The following is a 19695-nucleotide window of genomic DNA, read 5'->3' as shown; positions in this document are numbered from 1 at the left end:
GGACTCCGTAAGGACCATGGGGTATAGACGGGCTCCGCAGGAGACATGCGCACTCTAAAGACTTTAGAATGGGTGTGCACTGGCTCCTCCCTCTATGCCCCTCCTCCAGACCTCAGTTAGATCCTGTGCCCAGAGGAGACTGGGTGCACTGCAGGGGAGCTCTCCTGAGTTTCTCTGAAAAATACTTTTTGTTAGGTTTTTTATTTTCAGGGAGCACTGCTGGCAACAGGCTCCCTGCATCGTGGGACTGAGGGGAGAGAAGCAGACCTACTTAAATGATAGGCGCTGCTTCTTAGGCTACTGGACACCATTAGCTCCAGAGAGTCGGAACGCAGGTCTCACCCTCGCCGTTCGTCCCGGAGCCGCGCCACCGTCCTCCTCACAGAGACGGAAGATAGAAGCCGGGTGAGTATTAAGAAGAAAAGAAGACTTCAAAGGCGGCAGAAGACTTCAGATCTTCACTGAGGTAACGCTGCGCGCCATTGCTCCCACACATACACACACAGCGGGCACTGTAAGAGTGCAGGGCGCAGGGGGGGCGCCCTGGGCAGCAATATAAACCTCAAGGGACACTGGCAGATGGATTAGATACTGCAGAGGCAGTATATTTAAAAAACCCCGCCAGTATAAATAATTTGAGCGGGACCGAAGCCCGCCGGTGAGGGGGCGGAGCTTGATCCTCCAGCACTAACCAGCGCCATTTTCTCCACAGCACACTGCAGAGAAGCTGGCTCCCCGGACTCTCCCCTGCTGAACACGGTTACAGAGGGCAAAGAAGAGGGGGGGGGGGGCACATTTAATTGACGCAGTGAGGGTATATATATATATTCATATAAAGCGCTGTACTGACTGGGATTTTATTCCAGTGTCAGGTGGCGCTGGGTGTGTGCTGGCATACTCTCTCTCTGTCTCTCCAAAGGGCCTTATTGGACGACTGTCTCCATATAGATATATCCCTGAGTGTGTGGGGGTGTCGGTATGTGGGTGTCGGCATGTCTGAAGCGGGAGGCTCATCTAAGGAGGAGGTGGAGCAGATGATTGTGGTGTCTCCGTCGGCAACGCCGACACCTGATTGGTTGGATATGTGGAATGTTTTAAATGCAAATGTGTCTTTATTACATAAGAGATTGGACAAAGCAGAGTCCAGGGATAAAGCAGGGAGTCAATCCATGGCTTTGACTGTGTCACAGGGCCCTTCAGGGTCTCAGAAACGTCCCCTGTCCCAAGTAGCAGACATTGATACCGACACGGACTCTGACTCCAGTGTCGACTACGATGATGCGAGGTTACACCCAAGGGTGGCCAAAAGTATTCATTATGTGAATATTGCAGTAAAAGATGTTTTGCATATCACAGATGACCCCTCTGTCCCTGACACGAGGGTATGCATGTTTAAGGAAGAGAAACCTGAGGTAACCTTTCCCCCATCTCATGAGCTGAACGCGTTATTTGAAAAAGCTTGGGAAACTCCAGACAAAAATTTGCAGATTCCCAAGAGGATTCTTATGGCGTATCCTTTCCCTGCACAGGACAGGGTACGGTGGGAATCCCTCGCCCAGGGTGAACAAAGCTTTAACGCGGTTGTCAAAAAAGGTGGCGCTACCGTCTCCAGACACGGCAGCCCTCAAGGATCCTGCTGATCGCAGACAGGAAACTACCTTAAAATCAATTATACACATACGGGTGCTTTGCTCAGACCGGCAATAGCGTTGGCTTGGGTTTGTAGCGCTGTAGCAGCTTGGACAGATACCTTGTCAGCTGACATTGATAACCTAGATAGGGATACCATTTTATTGACCTTAGGTCACATTAAAGATGCAGTCTTGTATATGAGAGACGTTGGGCTGCTAGGTTCGAGAGCCAACGCCATGGCGATTTCTGCTAGGCGAGCCCTGTGGACCCGCCAATGGCCGGGTGATGCCGACTCAAAGAGGCATATGGAAGTTTTGCCTTACAAGGGTGAGGTTTTATTTGGGGAAGGTCTCGCGGACCTGGTTTCCACAGCTACTGCGGGTAAATCTACTTTTTTACCTTATGTTCCCCCACAGCAGAAGAGAACGCCACAGTATCAGATGCAGTCTTTTCGGCCGCATAAGTCCAGAAGAGGTCGGGGCTCTTCCTTCCTTGCCAGAGGTAAGGGTAGAAGGAAAAGAATGCCTGCTACGGCTAGTTCCCAGGAGCAGAAGTCCTCCCCGGCTTCTACTAAATCCACCGCATGACGCTGGGGCTCCACTGAGGGAGTCCGCGCCGGTGGGGGCACGTCTTCGACTCTTCAGCCACGTCTGGGTTCAATCAGACGTGGATCCTTGGGCGATGGAAATTGTATCCCAAGGATACAAGCTGGAATTCGAAGAGGTGCCTCCGCGCCGATTTTTCAAATCGGCTTTGTCAGCTTCTCCCCCAGAGAGGGAGATAGTTTTAGCTGCAATTCAAAAGCTGTATCAACAGCAAGTGATTGTCAAGGTTCCCCTAGTTCAACAGGGGAAGGGGTACTATTCAAACCTGTTTGTAGTTCCGAAACCGGATGGCTCGGTCAGGCCCATTCTAAATCTAAAATCCCTAAACCTGTACTTGAAAAAGTTCAAATTCAAGATGGAATCGCTCCGGGCGGTTATCTCCAGCCTGGAAGGGGGGGATTTTATGGTGTCACTAGACATAAAGGATGCATACCTTCATGTCCCCATATATCCCCCTCATCAGGCGTACCTGAGATTCGCTGTACAGGACTGTCATTACCAGTTTCAGACGTTGCCGTTTGGGCTTTCCACGGCCCCGAGGATTTTCACCAAGGTAATGGCGGAAATGATGGTGCTCCTGCGCAGGCAGGGAGTCACAATTATCCCGTACTTGGACGATCTCCTGATAGAAGCGAGATCGAGAGATCAGTTGCTGAAAAGCGTGTCGCTCTCCCTGAGAGTGCTGCAGCAACATGGCTGGATTCTGAATCTAACAAAGGGGGTCATTCCGAGTTGTTCGCTCGCAAGCTGCTTTTAGCAGCTTTGCACACGCTAAGCCGCCGCCTACTGGGAATGAATCTTAGCTTATCAAAATTGCGAACGAAAGATTAGCAGAATTGCGAATAGACACTTCTTAGCAGTTTCTGAGTAACTCCAGACTTACTCGCCATCTGCGATCAGTTCAGTGCTTGTCGTTCCTGGTTTGACGTCACAAACACACCCAGCGTTCGCCCAGACACTCCTCCGTTTCTCCAGCCACTCCCGCGTTTTTCCCAGAAACGGTAGCGTTTTTTCACACACTCCCATAAAACGGCCTGTTTCCGTCCAGAAACACCCACTTCCTGTCAATCACATTACGATCACCAGAACGAAGAAAAAAACCTCGTAATGCCGTGAGTAAAAAACCTAACTGCATAGCAAATTTACTTGGCGCAGTCGCACTGCGGACATTGCGCATGCGCATTAGCGACTAATCGCTCCGTTGCGAGAACAAAATAACGAGCGAACAACTCGGAATGACCCCCAAAGTCACAGTTGGTTCCAACGACTCGGCTATCTTTCTTAGGCATGATTCTGGACACAGAACAAAAGAGGGTTTTTTTCCCGATGGAAAAAGCCCAGGAACTCCAGAACATGGTCAGAGACCTGTTAAAACCGAAAAGAGTGTCAGTCCATCAATGCTCTCGAGTACTGGGAAAAATGGTGGCGACCTACGAGGCCATCCCCTTCGGCAGGTTTCATGCGAGGACATTTCAGTGGGACCTTCTGGACAAGTGGTCCGGGTCCCATCTTCAAATTTATCAGAAAATAAGCCTGTCCCCCAGGGCCAGAGTGTCTCTCCTGTGGTGGCTGCAGAGTGCTCATCTTCTAGAGGGTCGCAGGTTCGGCGTTCAAGACTGGGTTCTGGTGACCACGGACGCGAGCCTCCGAGTATGGGGAGCAGTCACACAAGGAAGAAATTTTCAGGAAACATGGTCAAGCCAGGAGGCTTGTTTACACATCAACATACTGGAATTAAGGGCCATATACAACAGCCTACGACAAGCGGAGAATCTTCTTCGCGACCTACCGGTTCTGATTCAATCAGACAACGTCACAGCCATGGCTCATGTAAACCGCCAAGGCGGGACAAGGAGCAGAGTGGCAATGGCGGAAGCCACAAGGATTCTGCGCTGGGCAGAAAATCACGTAAGCGCTCTGTCAGCAGTCTTCATTCCGGGAGTGGACAACTGGGAAGCAGACTTCCTCAGCAGACACGATCTCCATCCAGGAGAGTGGGGTCTTCATCAAGAAGTTTTTGCAGAGATAACAAGTCAGTGGGGAAACCACAAATAGACATGATGGCGTCACGCCTCAACAAGAAGCTTCTGAGGTATTGTGCCAGGTCAAGGGACCCTCAGGCAGTAGCGGTAGACGCCCTGGTGACACCATGGGTGTTTCAGTCGGTCTATGTATTCCCTCCTCTTCCTCTCATCTCCAAAATATTGAGAATCATACGAAGAAAGAGTGCAGACAATACTCATTGTTCCAGATTGGCCTCGAAGGGCCTGGTATTCAGATCTTCAGGAGATGCTCACAGAAGATCCATGGCCTCTTCATCTCAGGGAGGATCTGTTGCAGCAGGGGCCCGCGTGTTCCAAGACTTACCGCGGTTACGTTTGACGGCATGGCGGTTGAACACAGAATCCTAGCGGGGCAAGGTATTCCGGAGGAAGTCATCCCTACTCTGATGAGGGCTAGGAAGGAGGTGACGGCGAAACATTATCACCGTATCTGGAGGAAGTATGTTTCTTGGTGTGATGCCAAGAATGCTCCTACGGAAGATTTCCACCTGGGCTGTTTTCTCCACTTTCTACAGACAGGAGTGGATATGGGCCTGAAGTTAGGCTCCATTAAGGTACAGATTTCGGCCCTATCTATATTCTTTCAGAAGGAATTGGATTCTCTTCCAGAAGTCCAGACTTTTGTAAAGGGAGTGCTGCACATCCAGCCTCCTTTTGTGCCCCCAGTGGCACCATGGGACCTTAATGTGGTGTTACAGTTCCTAAAATCTCACTGGTTTGAGCCTCTTCAAACAGTTGAGTTGAAATTTCTAACTTGGAAAGTGGTCATGTTGTTAGCCTTGGCATCTGCGAGGCGGGTGTCCGAATTGGTGGCTTTGCCTCACAAAAGCCCCTATCTCATTTTCCATGTGGATAGAGCAGAGTTGGGGACTCGTCCTCAATTTCTGCCTAAGGTGGTTTCATCGTTTCATATGAACCAACCTATTGTGGTGCCTGTGGCTGCGGGGAACTTGGAGGATTCCAAGTCTCTTGATGTAGTCAGGGCCTTAAAAGTTTATCTAGCCAGGACGGCTCGGGTTAGGAAAACAGAGGCACTGTTTGTCCTGTATGCAGCCAACAAGGTTGGCGCTCCTGCTTCTATGCAGACTATTGCTCGCTGGATCTGTAATACGATTCAGCAAGCTCATTCTACTGCTGGATTGCCGTTACCAAATTCGGTAAAGGCCCATTCCACTAGGAAGGTGGGCTCTTCTTGTGCGGCTGCCCGAGGCGTCTCTGCTTTACAGCTGTGCCGAGCGGCGACTTGGTCGGGTACAAACACCTTTGCGAAATTCTACAAGTTTGATACCCTGGCTGATGTTTGCCCATTCGGTGCTGCAGAGTCATCCGCACTCTCCCCCGTTTTGGAGCTTTGGTATAATCCCCATGGTCCTTACGGAGTCCCCAGCATCCTCTAGGACGTAAGAGAAAATAAGATTTTAAACCTACCGGTAAATCTTTTTCTCCTAGTCCGTAGAGGATGCTGGGCGCCCGTCCCAGTGCGGACTACTCTCTGCAAGACTTGTATATAGTTGTTGCTTGCATAAGGGTTATGTTACATTTTTGATCAGTCTTTGACTGATGCTGTTTTGTTTCATACTGTTAACTGGTTCGTATGTTCCAAGTTGTACGGTGTGGATGGTGTGGGCTGGTATGAATCTTGCCATTAGATTACCAAAATCCTTTCCTCGTACTGTTCGTCTCCTCTGGGCACAGTTTCTCTAACTGAGGTCTGGAGGAGCGGCATAGAGGGAGGAGCCAGTGCACACCCATATCTAAAGTTCTTTTTAGTGCCCATGTCTCCTGCGGAGCCCATCTATCCCCATGGTCCTTACGGAGTCCCCATCATCCTCTACGGACGAGGAGAAAAAGATTTACCGGTAGGTTTAAAATCTTATTATTACCATCCCGCCTCCAATTGTTGATCGTTTACCAGTTGTTCTTCCCATGGGGATCTGGTCACTCTCCAAAGCCACAAGAAATTACTGCCTGGGATTTGGATTGATAAGAGAATTGAGATACTCATTTGCATGCCTGTACAGTTTGCGCTAGTGCACTAATATTGCTAACATTCATATCTTTGTGACCAAAGCTGTGTTTGATCGAATGCGAGCAGACCAGAAGAAGTTTGGGAAGACCGCATGGACGGTGGCAGTGGAACGCGTGGAGAAGCTTCAGTATGGGGTTTCTAAAGAGACTTTACAGCTGATGCGTGCAAAAGAAATTTGTCTTGAGCAAAAGAAACATGCACTAAAAGACGAGGTAAGCTATCAACCCATTAGCAAACTGTATGTTTTTGTAATTTAGCTCAAGATAATAAGAATTATGTATGTGATTATGGAACAGTGTTAAGTTTGTCAAGGATTTTCAATTTAGCTTTAGTCTTGGGGGGTAATTCAGATCTGAACGTAGCAGCAAATTTGTTAGCAGTTGGGCAAAACCATGTGCACTGCAGGTGGGGCAGATATAACATTTGCAGAGATGCTACTGCATTGGACTGGTTAACAAAAACTGAGCCCCTGTGCACGGAGGCGGGGTTATAGAGGAGGCGGCGCTATGCATTCTGGGAAGAAGGTCAAAGCTTTTAACCTGTTGGCGCCTCGGATCAAGATCCTACTCTACACCCCAATGTCATTCCCTGTGGAGCCCAGTGTACCTCGGAGAAAGATTTAACAACAGTAAGTTCTCACCATAAATCTTGTTATATATTATATTATATATCTATATAATATATCTATATATACACTTAATATATAATATGTATGTCATTATCTCAGTAGGGGACTTTTGTTTAAAAATGTATTAGTTCATTATAGCTTTTATTTTTATTCTGTTTTATATTTCCATTGTAATTACGCTACCACATGTTCAATTCTTGAGTGGTTCACAGATGTTGTAAAGAAACCTTTATGAGCTTTTTCGCGTAAGCATACATGGGCACCATCGCGAAAAGTGCCGTTTGGGCACCCAAACGGGTCACTTCACACATATCAGCTCGCCAGCACATGGGCTGCGAGTTGAAATGTGTCTCCCCTGCAACCTCAAATGGGGCAGAGCTCTATACAATGTATAGTTATATCTAGAAAGCCGCTTGCGTCCTCTCTAGGGGCAACAAAATTACCATCTGCTCATAGATCTGACTGATACGTACAGTAGACAAAAGGTTATAGACGATGCATTGATGTGTTCAGGGAAACCGCTGTACTTAGAGTTCTCTACTGTTTTGGAGGGTAGTTCACTTGTATTACACTTTTAAAGCATGATATAACTGGTCATAGCTGTTGTTGCTAGAGTTTATTTTGCTCTTTACTTGAGTTCTGTTCTGTATCAGATCATGCTGTACTCTTATTGCTCGTCTGCTCTGCTTCAAGCCTTGATGTGCTGATCACTTGGCTATTCTGCACTGGTTTGAAGCTTGGCATGCCGTGCTTTTAATTGTCTTATTTTTGGACTGTTTATTAATTTGTTCTGCATTAGCCAGAGCATTGTTTGCTGCTTCTAGGTCTCGTACACATGGGCTTTGAAAAATAAAAGCACTACTTAAAAGTGTAGCAATTTAAAACTGCATTCAGTACACATTCAGAACTCATCTAATATGTGTTCACTAATGTGTTTCAATGGGTCCCTGTATCTTCGATGTAGTATTGTATGCCAAAGAACTTAGACAAAAAGGTACATACTTCCTTCATGGCAGTGGATGTGGTATTAGGAGCACCAGGATGTGGTTTGTTTTGTAGTTGTGCTCATTTCAAGATTTCTTTTTATACCATTATAAGGTTTAGGCTGCAACTGATCACTCTGAAGGCTGAGATAGAAGGAGGTGTTTTAATACTGCAATAAGGCATTAATGACTGGATTCTCTTATAGGTACTGCAGCAAGGGGCAGTACTGTTATTGTAATGGAATTGTGGCAGTAATTATAAAATAAATATAAATATATCACTAGATTTTTTATGAGCTCCTGGAGACCAAATGTCATATTCACCAGCACCAACATGAAGATGATCCTTAGGGGAGGGTGCTGGGTACCCGAAGATGCTTTTGTATATACATGTTGAGTCTCCCTTATCCAAAATGCTTGGGACCAGAGGTATTTTGGATATGGGATTTTTCCGTATTTTGGAATGATTGCATACCATAATGAGATATCATGGTGATGGGACCCAAGTATAAGCACAGAATGCATTTATGTTACATATACACCTTATACACACAGCCTGAAGGTCATTTTAGCCAATATTTTTTATAACTATGTGCATTAAACAAAGTGTGTATTAGAGATGAGCGGGTTCGGTTCCTCGGAATCCGAACCCCCCCCCCCCCCCCGAACTTCAGCCTTTTTACACGGGTCCGAGGCAGACTCGGATCTTCCCGCCTTGCTCGGTTAACCCGAGCGCGCCCGAACGTCATCATCCCGCTGTCGGATTCTCGCGAGGCTCGGATTCTATCGCGAGACTCGGATTCTATATAAGGAGCCGCGCGTCGCCGCCATTTTCACACGTGCATTGAGATTGATAGGGAGAGGACGTGGCTGGCGTCCTCTCCGTTAGAATAGATAGAGACACTTGAGTTGATTTACTACTAACTTAGTAATTTTGGGGAGCATTAGGAGTACTCAGAGTGCAGAGTTTTGCTGATAGTTACTAGTGACCACCACCAGTTTTATTTATTATTTAATATAATCCATTCTCTGCCTGAAAAAAAACGATACACAGTCACATACCATATCTGTGCTCAGCCTCAGTGTGCTGCATGATAATATCATCTATGTATATCTGACTGTGCTGAGTGCTCACTGCTCACACAGCTGAATTGTGGGAGAGACTGGGGTGCAGTTATAGCAGGAGTACAGTGCACACTTTTGCTGCCAGTGTGACTGACCAGTGACCACCAGTATATTGTCTGCCTGAAAAAGTTAAACACTCCTGTGGTGTTTTTTTTTTTAATTCTATAAACGCATTCTGCTGACAGTGTCCAGCAGGTCCGTCATTCATTATATTATATAAATATTTACCTGCAGTAGTGTTATATTTTTTTTGTTCATCTCTATTGATAAAGCTAAATATTTATCTTATTTAAAACCCTTTAAGAGGCCTAAGAACACTGTACGCTATTGACGTATGGAGTACCGTAAGGGTACGCTCGTTGCGTAACAATCGCTTAGCCGTGGTCGAGACGCTCAAGCGTCACGTTCGCTCACGGCCAAGAGATCACAGGCAGGCACGCTATTGGCTGCTGACTAACGTAATGGTTCGCTATAGCGTAACGGACGTTGTATCGGGAGTGGGCCGCTCGAGCGACACAAACGCTCACGAGAATACGCTGTTGGTATCGGGCACACTTATAGGTGAGCGACTACCGTAATGCTACGCTATCAGCGTAGCGGACGCTCGAGACCACGAGGAGAGCACGAGCGGCGCAGACGCTCACAATGTTAAACCTTTATATCTAAACCATAAACAATGAAATATGCTGTAAAACCTTAGTGTAGAGATAGGGTGTAGATGCAACACAGTGTAACCTTATTAACTTAAAAGCTGTTTGAGCATCACCGACGCTCTGAGAATACTTAACACTATAAGAAATACACAGATACCTGGGCTTAGGGTCCAACGCCTTATATATATATTATGAATGTTATACTTGCAAAAGAATTAATACAATACAAGTCATACACTACAATATAACATAGACTAACTAACCAGGTAACTACACAGTAAATACAATACAATACTATTACGTTTAAGAGAATACGAGAGAAAGAGGAGAAGAGAGAGAGAGATAGATATGGCCCATAATAACAAGAAAGACAATATGATTGCGGAGAAAAACTTACGCACAAGGGGAACGATCGCATGCGCCTCTGGACATCCAGCTCCCGATTTTCAGCAATGAGAACCGTTGAAGAGTGAGAGCTGGATGTGATCGGCTTGTCTATTTATGCCCCACACACAATACAATTCAATGGTCCCTACAATCTCATTGTTCATTGGACACAGGAATTCCTCCTCGCATTATAACAAAAGGTCATAGGTTGATTCATACAGGTGGGCTGTGACCATTTCCAACTGCTCAGGTGGGTGGGAAACTAGGTTTCCCGCCGCATGGATAAGTAAGTGCAAATAATAGTAAATGGACATAAACTTCTTATGTCCATAACTATTCGCACGAGCGATTAATTCGCTTCAAACCAACACCGGAATATTGCTAATTAAATACTCTTCCGATGGATACTAAACACCACTGTATTACTCCTGTCTGACCCTTCGTATCAAACAAAGAGGGATTTCTCTGTCCATGAACATTCTACCTTAACCAAACTTTCAGATTCTATCAAAGGGACCATAATCTACAAAATACATTATATGGTGAAAATATGTAACGAAAGAGTCGCCCGCTAGACGCATACAATCTCTACCGTAAATGCGCATACCGTGCGCCTGCGGGTGCCCGCAACAGCGAGTATGCGCACGCACGGGAGAGCGCACGCATGCGCAGCAGGGACACATATGAGGTGCAAATATGGCAGTGTGCATCGTGATATTTTTCTGACTTTGACAGTCCACCCTTTGGCAGTCAACAATAACTGCCACTTCCTAAAACATTTCAAAAAGAGAAAAATATATGTCAGGGGTTAATACATTTACATGGTTGGGTAGGGGAGGAGAGGAGATGGTAGGAAAAGGGTATGACCTAGTGAGATAGCAGAAGCATGTGTGTATGAATCCGTGCTTGGGGGTCATGTATCATCGTGCCGTACGTGTTTTAAATCAAGCTTCGAGGTATTGCGAAGTATACATTTGAATTCCTTCTTATCCCGCGGTACGGGTCTGTGGATGGGCTGTCAAACTTTACCGAGCTCTTTTCGGCTGTGGTTGTAACAAAATGGGGAGCACATTTTAGTTGATGATACATGAATGGGGGAATATGTGATTGCTGATATCTGTGCCTGTATTCCCTATACTATGTGTGTAATTACCTGAAGGTTGTAGAGATGAAGAAAAGACATAATTACGGTAAATGCAGTGGTATTCTATGTCAGGTAAATTAACATTTGTCGGTTGAAGTCTTGTTCGGTGTCTGTTGAATGCAGTCTTCTTTGTGCTTTTGCCAAAAGGCGTGTGGGCAAGAAGCTTTGTCAATGTCCATAGACTTACAAAAAATGTTGGGCTAGCGTAATTTTAAAATTTCTAGGGAAACTGGGGGTCTATGGCAAAGTTCATCAAATATCTGTGTATAAGGTTGTCAAAACTTCTTCTTTAATCCATCAGTTGTCTGTATACAGGATCATCAAATTCCTCGTCAAAAGTGGGTCTTTTTACCTTGGAGAAAACGGAAAAACAGGTGAAAGAAACGGACCGTAGAAATCGCATTTTCATCACATCATTGTTTCTACAGTTGGGTCATAAATCAAATCCATTGGAATTACAACTTCCTCACTCCTTAAACTCATCACCCTAGTACCTCGTTTGCACTTCATTAAAGCCTGACCGCATCTAAATATCAAGCCAATCGTTATGACAACACCTAAGATACATAGAAGAAACTTCCCTACATTCATTATGACTCCTTGAGCCCATTCTCCTAAACCAGAGAACCAATTTCGCGGGTTCAACCATGACACCCAACCAGTCAGCTCATTACTCACAGCAGCAAGGGTGAGATTGTGTCTCCTGCGAAATTCCCACTTCAATTGGAGAATATCGTCCATCTTTTGGTCTATGACCTCGACCGGGTCCTCGGTACTATTCGTAATATATGTGCAACATTTCACGCCGTACTGCGTTGCCAGTGTGACACAATATCCACCTGTTACTGCCGTGAGATAATTGAGAACCATTCTATGCTGAACCAGTTCTGTTTTATAAGCTTGAAGCTCTCTTCCAGTATACCTAAAAGTGTCATCATACATTTCTGTGATATTGTCTAACAAATTTGCGAGCGCAGATATGTATTTGTAATTCAACACTCCTCTGGCGGTGCGAGTGAAATCTAACGCGATTAGAACCTGAATCCCGGTGGATTCATGGATCATGTCAGAGGCCGGATGCTCTGTTCTTTCTATCAGGTGCCGTTTAACTACGTGCTCGTAATGGGTGTGAGTATAAGGAGCTTGGGCAACACGGTGTATATCTTTCATTTTGGCATGTGATACAGTCATTACTTCAGGCAGTACTTTTCCAATATAACACAATCCTTCAGAGTTTGGGGCAAGCCACTTATACGCCTTCCTCCCGCATATGAAATATGCATCATCGGGGAGAACATATGGGACGGAGTAGGACATAACCATATTACACATCTTCCATGTGAAATCTCCTAACCCTAATTCTCCCATCTGTCTAGTACACGTATCAGCTTGTACGATATGTGCACAGTATCCTGGTGATACCTCTCCAACTCTCGTAATCCTACTTCCTAGGGTATACCTATATCGGAAAGATTTTCCTCTACTGGCTATGTGGCGTATAAGCTCTGTATCTGTAGGCATTCTATCTGCTCTATATGAAAAGGTCATGGTTTGGTTACTCCATGACACTTCCCAATTTCCCGGCTTTCGGGGATTGGAAATGTTAAAACATATTAGGGACCTATCCACATGATATTGGTGGAGCTTCAAACTAGGAGGACTGGAGATATTAAACCTCCTGTCCACCGGCCTCCCACCACTTAGCTCAAGTACCTCCCCTATCGTTAAAGGAAATGGTACTAGTCCTGATTTGCTATGACCTTGAGGTACTTGAGAGCATACCCAACAATCTGTTTGATTTAACACACTACCCACTAAAGAGTGATAGTCACTCAAGGGATGCCGGTCCATGTGGAGATTAAAACTGGATTGGCATTTCTTGATGCACCCATCCTCAACTACGTTGTCACAGAGCCTACAGATACAGTTTTCTTCAGCTAACAATCCTTCACAATTCCTTCTATGGTCAATGCTATCGGATCGTTTTCTGATACTCGCCTTTGCTTGTTGATTATGTTGTTCTTGGGAAACTACGCCTCCATCTCTGTCATCAGAACCCATTCCAGAACCTCTCTCGAACTCCATGGTACTCTCGCCGGAACAGACTGCTCTGGTCAACATCATGGTCAACAGGAAAATCCGGATCACAGTCTCTTGAGGCAAGTCCATCTTAGGAGGAAACGAAGAAGAATGAGAAGGGGGAAAAATTAATTTGAGGGAGAGGGGATGGGAAGTGGAGAAAAACAATAAAAGGGAAACGGGGGATCGACAACTGCTTTTGATCTTGTGATTCTCGATGCTCAGGTGTCGCCTCAGTCCTCCTGGAACAGACACTCCAGTGATACAACTTCCTCTACCGTCTGTTCCTTATCACGGGACCTCTCTGGATCAGCAACCTTCTTACAATGGGACGAATGAACCCAAGTCTCTCTCTCGGCAACTTTCAATGCTGTAGTGCTAGTCAATAAGACTTGGTATGGTCCTTCCCATCTGTCAATAAGGCAACCTGAGCGTAGAAAATTCCGTATCATTACATAATCCCCAGGTTCAATGTCATGACAATTACTATCTGGTAAATCAGGAATCACTAACTTCAAATTATCATTTTGATTCCTTAGCTGTTTACTCATGTTAATCAGGTATTTTACAGTCACTTCATTGTTACACTTCAAATCATCCTGAGGGTTTATCATAACATGCGGTTGTCGACCAAACAAGATTTCAAAGGGAGACAGATTAAGAGGGGACCTGGGAGTGGTTCTGATGCTGTACAGTACAATGGGTAAAGCTTCTGGCCATGTCAATCCTGTCTCTGCCATAACTTTGCTCAGTTTATTTTTAATAGTGCTGTTCACTCTTTCCACCTTCGCACTCGCCTGTGGACGGTATGGAGTGTGCAGCTTGCTATCAATTCCCATCAACTTACACATTCCTTGGAAGACATCACCTGTAAAATGGGTACCCCTATCACTTTCAATTATTCTAGGGATACCATATCTACATACAAATTCCTGCACAATTTTCTTAGCAGTAAACATAGCGGTATTTGTGGCCGCAGGAAATGCTTCGACCCAATTTGAGAATACATCTATACAAACAAGTACATATTTCAAATTTCGACAAGGGGGTAATTGAATAAAGCAATCTGTATTACCTGAAAAGGGCCGCCTGCAGGTGGGATATGAGATGGTTCTGTTGGTATTGCCTTTCCGATGTTCTTTCTCAAACAGGTAAGGCATGACATTGCTCTCTTACCTGCATGAGATGAAAATCCTGGGGCGCACCAATATGTTCTTACCAACTTGCACATTCCCTCCTTGCCCAGATGAGTCAGCCCGTGTGCTGCCTCAGCTAAACATGGAAGATATGCTCTGGGGGCCACCGGTTTACCTTGTCCATCCGTCCAGAGTCCTGAGGACTCCTGGCCATATCCCTTTGCCTTCCAGACTGCCTTTTCCTGTGTGGAACACAAATTTTGCATCTCACACAACTTCTGTGTGTTGATGGTATTAAATACCATCAGTTGTGTGGTGTCTGTCTGTCTGGGGGTACCAGCTGCTAACTTAGCAGCTTCATCTGCTCGGCTGTTACCAAGTGATACTGGGTCCTGGCTATATGTGTGTGCTTTACACTTGATAACAGCCACTCTGTCGGGTTCCTGTATCGCTGTTAGAAGCCTTTTGATGTGAGCTGCATGCGCTACCGGTGTACCAGCTGCCGTCATGAAATTTCTGAGGCGCCATAGGGCTCCGAAATCATGGACTACCCCGAATGCGTATCTAGAATCGGTGTAGATATTGGCTGATTTGCCCTTAGCCAATTCACATGCTCTGGTTAGGGCGACCAGTTCAGCAACCTGGGCTGAGTGAGGTGGGCCTAGCGGTTCCGCTTCTATGGTGCCTTGGTCATCTACGACTGCGTATCCAGTACACAAGTCTCCCGAGTCTGACTGTCTGTGACAACTACCGTCCGTGTAGAAAGTTAGATCTACATCTTCCAGTGGGTTGTCACTGATGTCAGGCCTTGCGGTAAAATTTTGGGTCAAATATTCCATACAATCATGTGTGTCTTCCTTTGTTTTAAATTCTCCTTCCCCACCACTCTCATCCTCCACCCTTTGTGCCTGTCCAGGCACACCTGGGAGATATGTTGCAGGATTTAATGCACTGCATCTCCTTATGGTGATGTTTACGGGCGCCATTAGTGCCAATTCCCATCTTGTAAACCGCGCTGATGAGACGTGCCTGGTTTGGGCAGAATTTAGCAAGGCTGGCACTGCATGTGGTGTATGAATTGTGAGGTTGTGACCTAGCACTACATCTTCGCTTTTCGTTACTAGCAATGCTATCGCAGCAACGCTTCGCAAGCATGTGGGGAGGGATCGCGCTACCGTATCTAGCTGAGCGCTATAGTATGCTACTGGCCTGCTGGCATCACCGTGCTTTTGGCTTAAGACGCCTGCCGCGCAACCAGCACTTTCTGTTCCGTACAGCTCAAAGGGTTTCCCATAGTCTGGCATACCTAATGCTGGTGCCTGCGTTAGGCACTGTTTAAGTCTCTCAAATGCCATCTCGGACTCGTCTGTATGCGAAATCCGATCAGGTTTGTTTGAGGAGACCATCTCCTGCAAAGGTAACGCTAGAATGGAAAACCCTGGGATCCAGTTACGGCAATACCCACACATTCCTAAAAATGTTCTGATCTGTTGCTGGGTTTGTGGCAGAGTCATGTCTCTAATGGCTTGAATTCTATCAGCGGTCAGGTGTCTCAGTCCTTGTGTTAGACAGTGTCCCAAATATTTTACCTTAGTTTGGCATAATTGCAACTTGTCTTTGGAAACCTTGTGTCCTGTGTCTGAAAGATGAAACAGGAGCTGTTTCGTATCCTTCAGGGATGCTTCCACTGAATCAGAACACAGTAGTAGATCATCCACGTACTGTATTAATACTGATCCACTCTCTGGTTGGAAAGACTGTAAACAATCATGCAAAGCCTGGGAAAATATACTTGGACTGTCTATGAAACCTTGTGGTAATCGAGTCCATGTGTATTGGACTCCTCTGTATGTGAATGCAAACAAATATTGGCTGTCAGGGTGCAGAGGTACCGAAAAGAAAGCGGAGCAGAGGTCAATAACAGTGAAAAATTTCGCAGTGGGAGGGATTTGCATAAGGATGACAGCTGGATTTGGCACTACGGGGAACTGACTCTCAACTATTTTGTTAATCCCCCTTAGATCCTGCACTAGCCGGTAACCCCTCCCCCCACTCTTTTTCACAGGGAAGATGGGACTATTGGCAGTGCTGGACGTTCTTACCAGAATGCCCTGTTGTAGCAAGCGCTCTATTACGGGATACACTCCTAACTCCACCTCTGGCTTCAGAGGGTACTGTGGGATTTTTGGAGCTATCCTACCATCTTTTACTTGTACAACTACCGGAGCTACGTTTGCCATTAATCCAGTGTCCTGTCCATCTTTAGTCCAAAGTGACTCTGGCATCTGGAATGTCATTTCTTCTACTTGGGATGGAGTCCTATTTGTCATAATGGTATGTGACATTAATTTTGATGGGGAGTCTAACATGTCTCGCACTTCCTGAGCGTGATTCTCAGGTATGTCCAAGAATACACCTTCAGGAGTACAATAAATGACGCACCCCATTTTACACAATAAATCACTTCCCAGGAGATTAGTCGGTGCCGATGCAGCCAGCAAAAAGGAATGCTTGGTATGTAACGGCCCTACTGTAATCTCGGCTGGTTTGCTAACAGGGTAGTGCTGGACTACTCCTGTTACTCCCATGGCTGGAATTGTCTTACCAGTGGTTCTCATGCCCACTGTCGAATTTATCACTGATTTGGCCGCCCCTGTATCTACAAGAAAGTTTAATGTTTTACCAGCTACATCAATTGCAATTTCGGGTTCACTTCCAAGACTTGCAATCAATTTTACTGGCTGCAGATTACAGGTATGGCCCCACCCCTATTGGGTATGGTGACCTCCCTGAATCCCGCTGGCAGCAACTACTTGTGACGGAGTTAATTGGGAACTACCAGTGGCTTGCCAGTCTCTGTTCGGGGGATATCTTTTTGTTTCCCCTGCATGTGGCTCATAACTCCGTTTCTGCGGACCCTGCTCCCAATGTCGTGTGTCGTGTCGTTGTCTAGGGGGTTGGTATGATCTTTGCGAATTTTTCGCTCTACAGTCTCGTGCTATGTGTCCCTGTTTATGACAAAAATAACATGTTACCACATTTGACTTACCCACAGGGTTTGGTGATATAAACACAGGCTGTTTTGTGGTCAGGGCCTGTATACTTACTGACATTAACTTATCACCTTGCGACTCCCTGTGTCTGGTGATATTCCGGTCGTGATCAATAGCAGCCTCTCTCAAAGTAGCCACCGACAGACCTCGCCAACATGGTTGTGTGGTCTGTACCCTGGTCTTTAATGCCTCTTTTAAACCATCCATTAGCACAGATACTGCTACTTCTTGATGATTTGCATTGGTCCTAATGTCCTCTATGCCAGTGTATTTTGCCATTTCTAATAATGCCCGGTGAAAATAATCAGCAGCTGTTTCTGACTCTTTTTGTTTAATGGAAAAAATTCTATTCCATTTGGCTACAGCTGGGAAATACTCCTTTAACTGTAAATTTATTCTTTTTACATTGTCTTTGTTGTACACATCTGTAAGAGGTACATCCTGATCCAGTCCACAGTCAGCTAAAAATTGAGCTGCGTCGACATTGGAGGGTAAACAAGCCCTCAGCAATACCTGCCAATCTTTGTTATTGGGCTCTAAAGTGTTTCCTAGGTCTCTGATGTATTTTTGGCTAGCAACTAAGTCTTTTCTGGGGTCAGGGAATTCAGACACTATGGTCCTTAATTCCATTCGGGAAAACGGGCTGTACATGGCAATGTTCCTAACAGGAGTGACTCCTGAAGTGTCCGTTTTCCCATTTGGCACTACTATTACCTTAACAGGATTAATTCTAACAACATCATTCTGTGTAGGTTCTACAGCCTGTGGTGAAATAGTCTCAGCATATTGTATGGTGCCGTACTTACCCGTTGATACGACCTCACCTGTCCCTCCGCTAGGGGGCTTTGTTACTAATCTTATGGGTTGGGCCGTGCCTACTGTTGTTTCTGATATGGTGGCTGCTAGAGAGAGCGCCGATATTGTTGCCGATTCGTCCTCTTGATCACACTCCTGGGGAAAGTTCAAAACAGGGTACAACTTGCACGGGTTAATACTTGCATTGGTTAACTTATTAACATTATCCTTAACATTTATACAGTTGCTAAGTGCCTGTTTGTTACCCCCTGATGCGTCATTCTCCGCAACCAATTTCTCTCCTGATATGTATGGTGGCGGCGGGGCCGTGGCTATCAGTTTCCTGATAGGGCCAGATCCCGCCGCCTGAGCCAATCCTCTCTGTATTTCACCCTCCTGTTGCCATAGCTGCAAATAATCATAATGTTTGATTCGTCTCTTTGCTGATTTAATGAGACATATCCTTCTCCTTAAATTCATTAACACTTCTGGGCTGAAGCTACCTACTCTTGGGAATTTCTCCCCGTCATGTACAGTCATTTTCTCCCATTCATCACATAAAATTTCTGTGTGCCTTCCGTATTTTTCACACATTACATACCTTGCCGACCCGACTGGTCGGTTTACAGAATCAACCCGAACCGAGGTTGATCGCCCCCTTCCTGAACAACTGGCCCCCATAATTTGCAGGTGTTGCTTGTTCTACCTCTGACCTTTATATCAGGGTGTTCAGCGAACCCTTACAAAAAAACAAAATATTCAAAGATAGGTTGACGGTGAAGTTTACCGAGCACCTCACTCACTCGCCCACGCCGACCAATATGCCCACACACTGATATAGTGCTGGCGTACTCGACCCAGGGCCCCTATTAACCTGAGTTTACTGGAACATGTGAGTGTGATCCGAAGAGCATTAACCCTTTCCAGTAAAGGTGGGGTTGTCGGATAGTTCTAGAGTGACCAGCGAACTTCCCTTTTTGAAAAAATAAAAAATTACACAAATCACGTCAGAATGTACAAATAGCGTTTGTGACCGGGTTTGTACACAAATGGTACTGGTCAGGTTACTAACTAATGCACACAATTACGTGCGGTACAGTCGTTCAGCACATAAGCAACTAATCTTATGTACGGAGCGACCAGTGGAATCGACATTCGGCAGCTGCGAATTCCTTCAGCCTGAGCTTTATTGTCCTATATGGGTGTTGCACCAACCCTTCTTGGTGTTGTGCCTTGTCTCTATAGCGGACTTCCTTGTCTGCTGTACCTGGACCTCCTGGTCTGTTATGCGACCTCCTGGTCTGACCTCCTGGTCTGTTACAGTATGACCTCCTGGTCTGCTACACTCTAATGCTCAAATTTTATGTTTAACCAGAGATGCCT

At 45.8% G+C, this 19695-nt stretch overlaps 1 protein-coding gene across 2 annotated transcripts in view; it reads left to right on the top strand.

Moving 5' to 3' along the window:
- JMY (junction mediating and regulatory protein, p53 cofactor) overlaps window positions 1-19695 on the top strand; it is a 226334-nt gene that overhangs the window by 88997 nt on the left and 117642 nt on the right. For both annotated transcript variants that reach the window (XM_063963535.1, XM_063963532.1), the window contains exon 4: window positions 6372-6541. In XM_063963535.1, coding sequence (XP_063819605.1) covers window positions 6372-6541 — 170 coding nt within the window. The remainder of the gene's footprint in view (window positions 1-6371; window positions 6542-19695) is intronic.

The sequence above is a fragment of the Pseudophryne corroboree genome, chromosome 1 (assembly GCF_028390025.1).
Source record: "Pseudophryne corroboree isolate aPseCor3 chromosome 1, aPseCor3.hap2, whole genome shotgun sequence".
In the NCBI taxonomy this organism is placed as follows: Eukaryota; Metazoa; Chordata; class Amphibia; order Anura; family Myobatrachidae; genus Pseudophryne; species Pseudophryne corroboree.
Note: the sequence above shows the minus strand (reverse complement) of the source record. Positions and strands in the feature narration are given on the sequence as shown.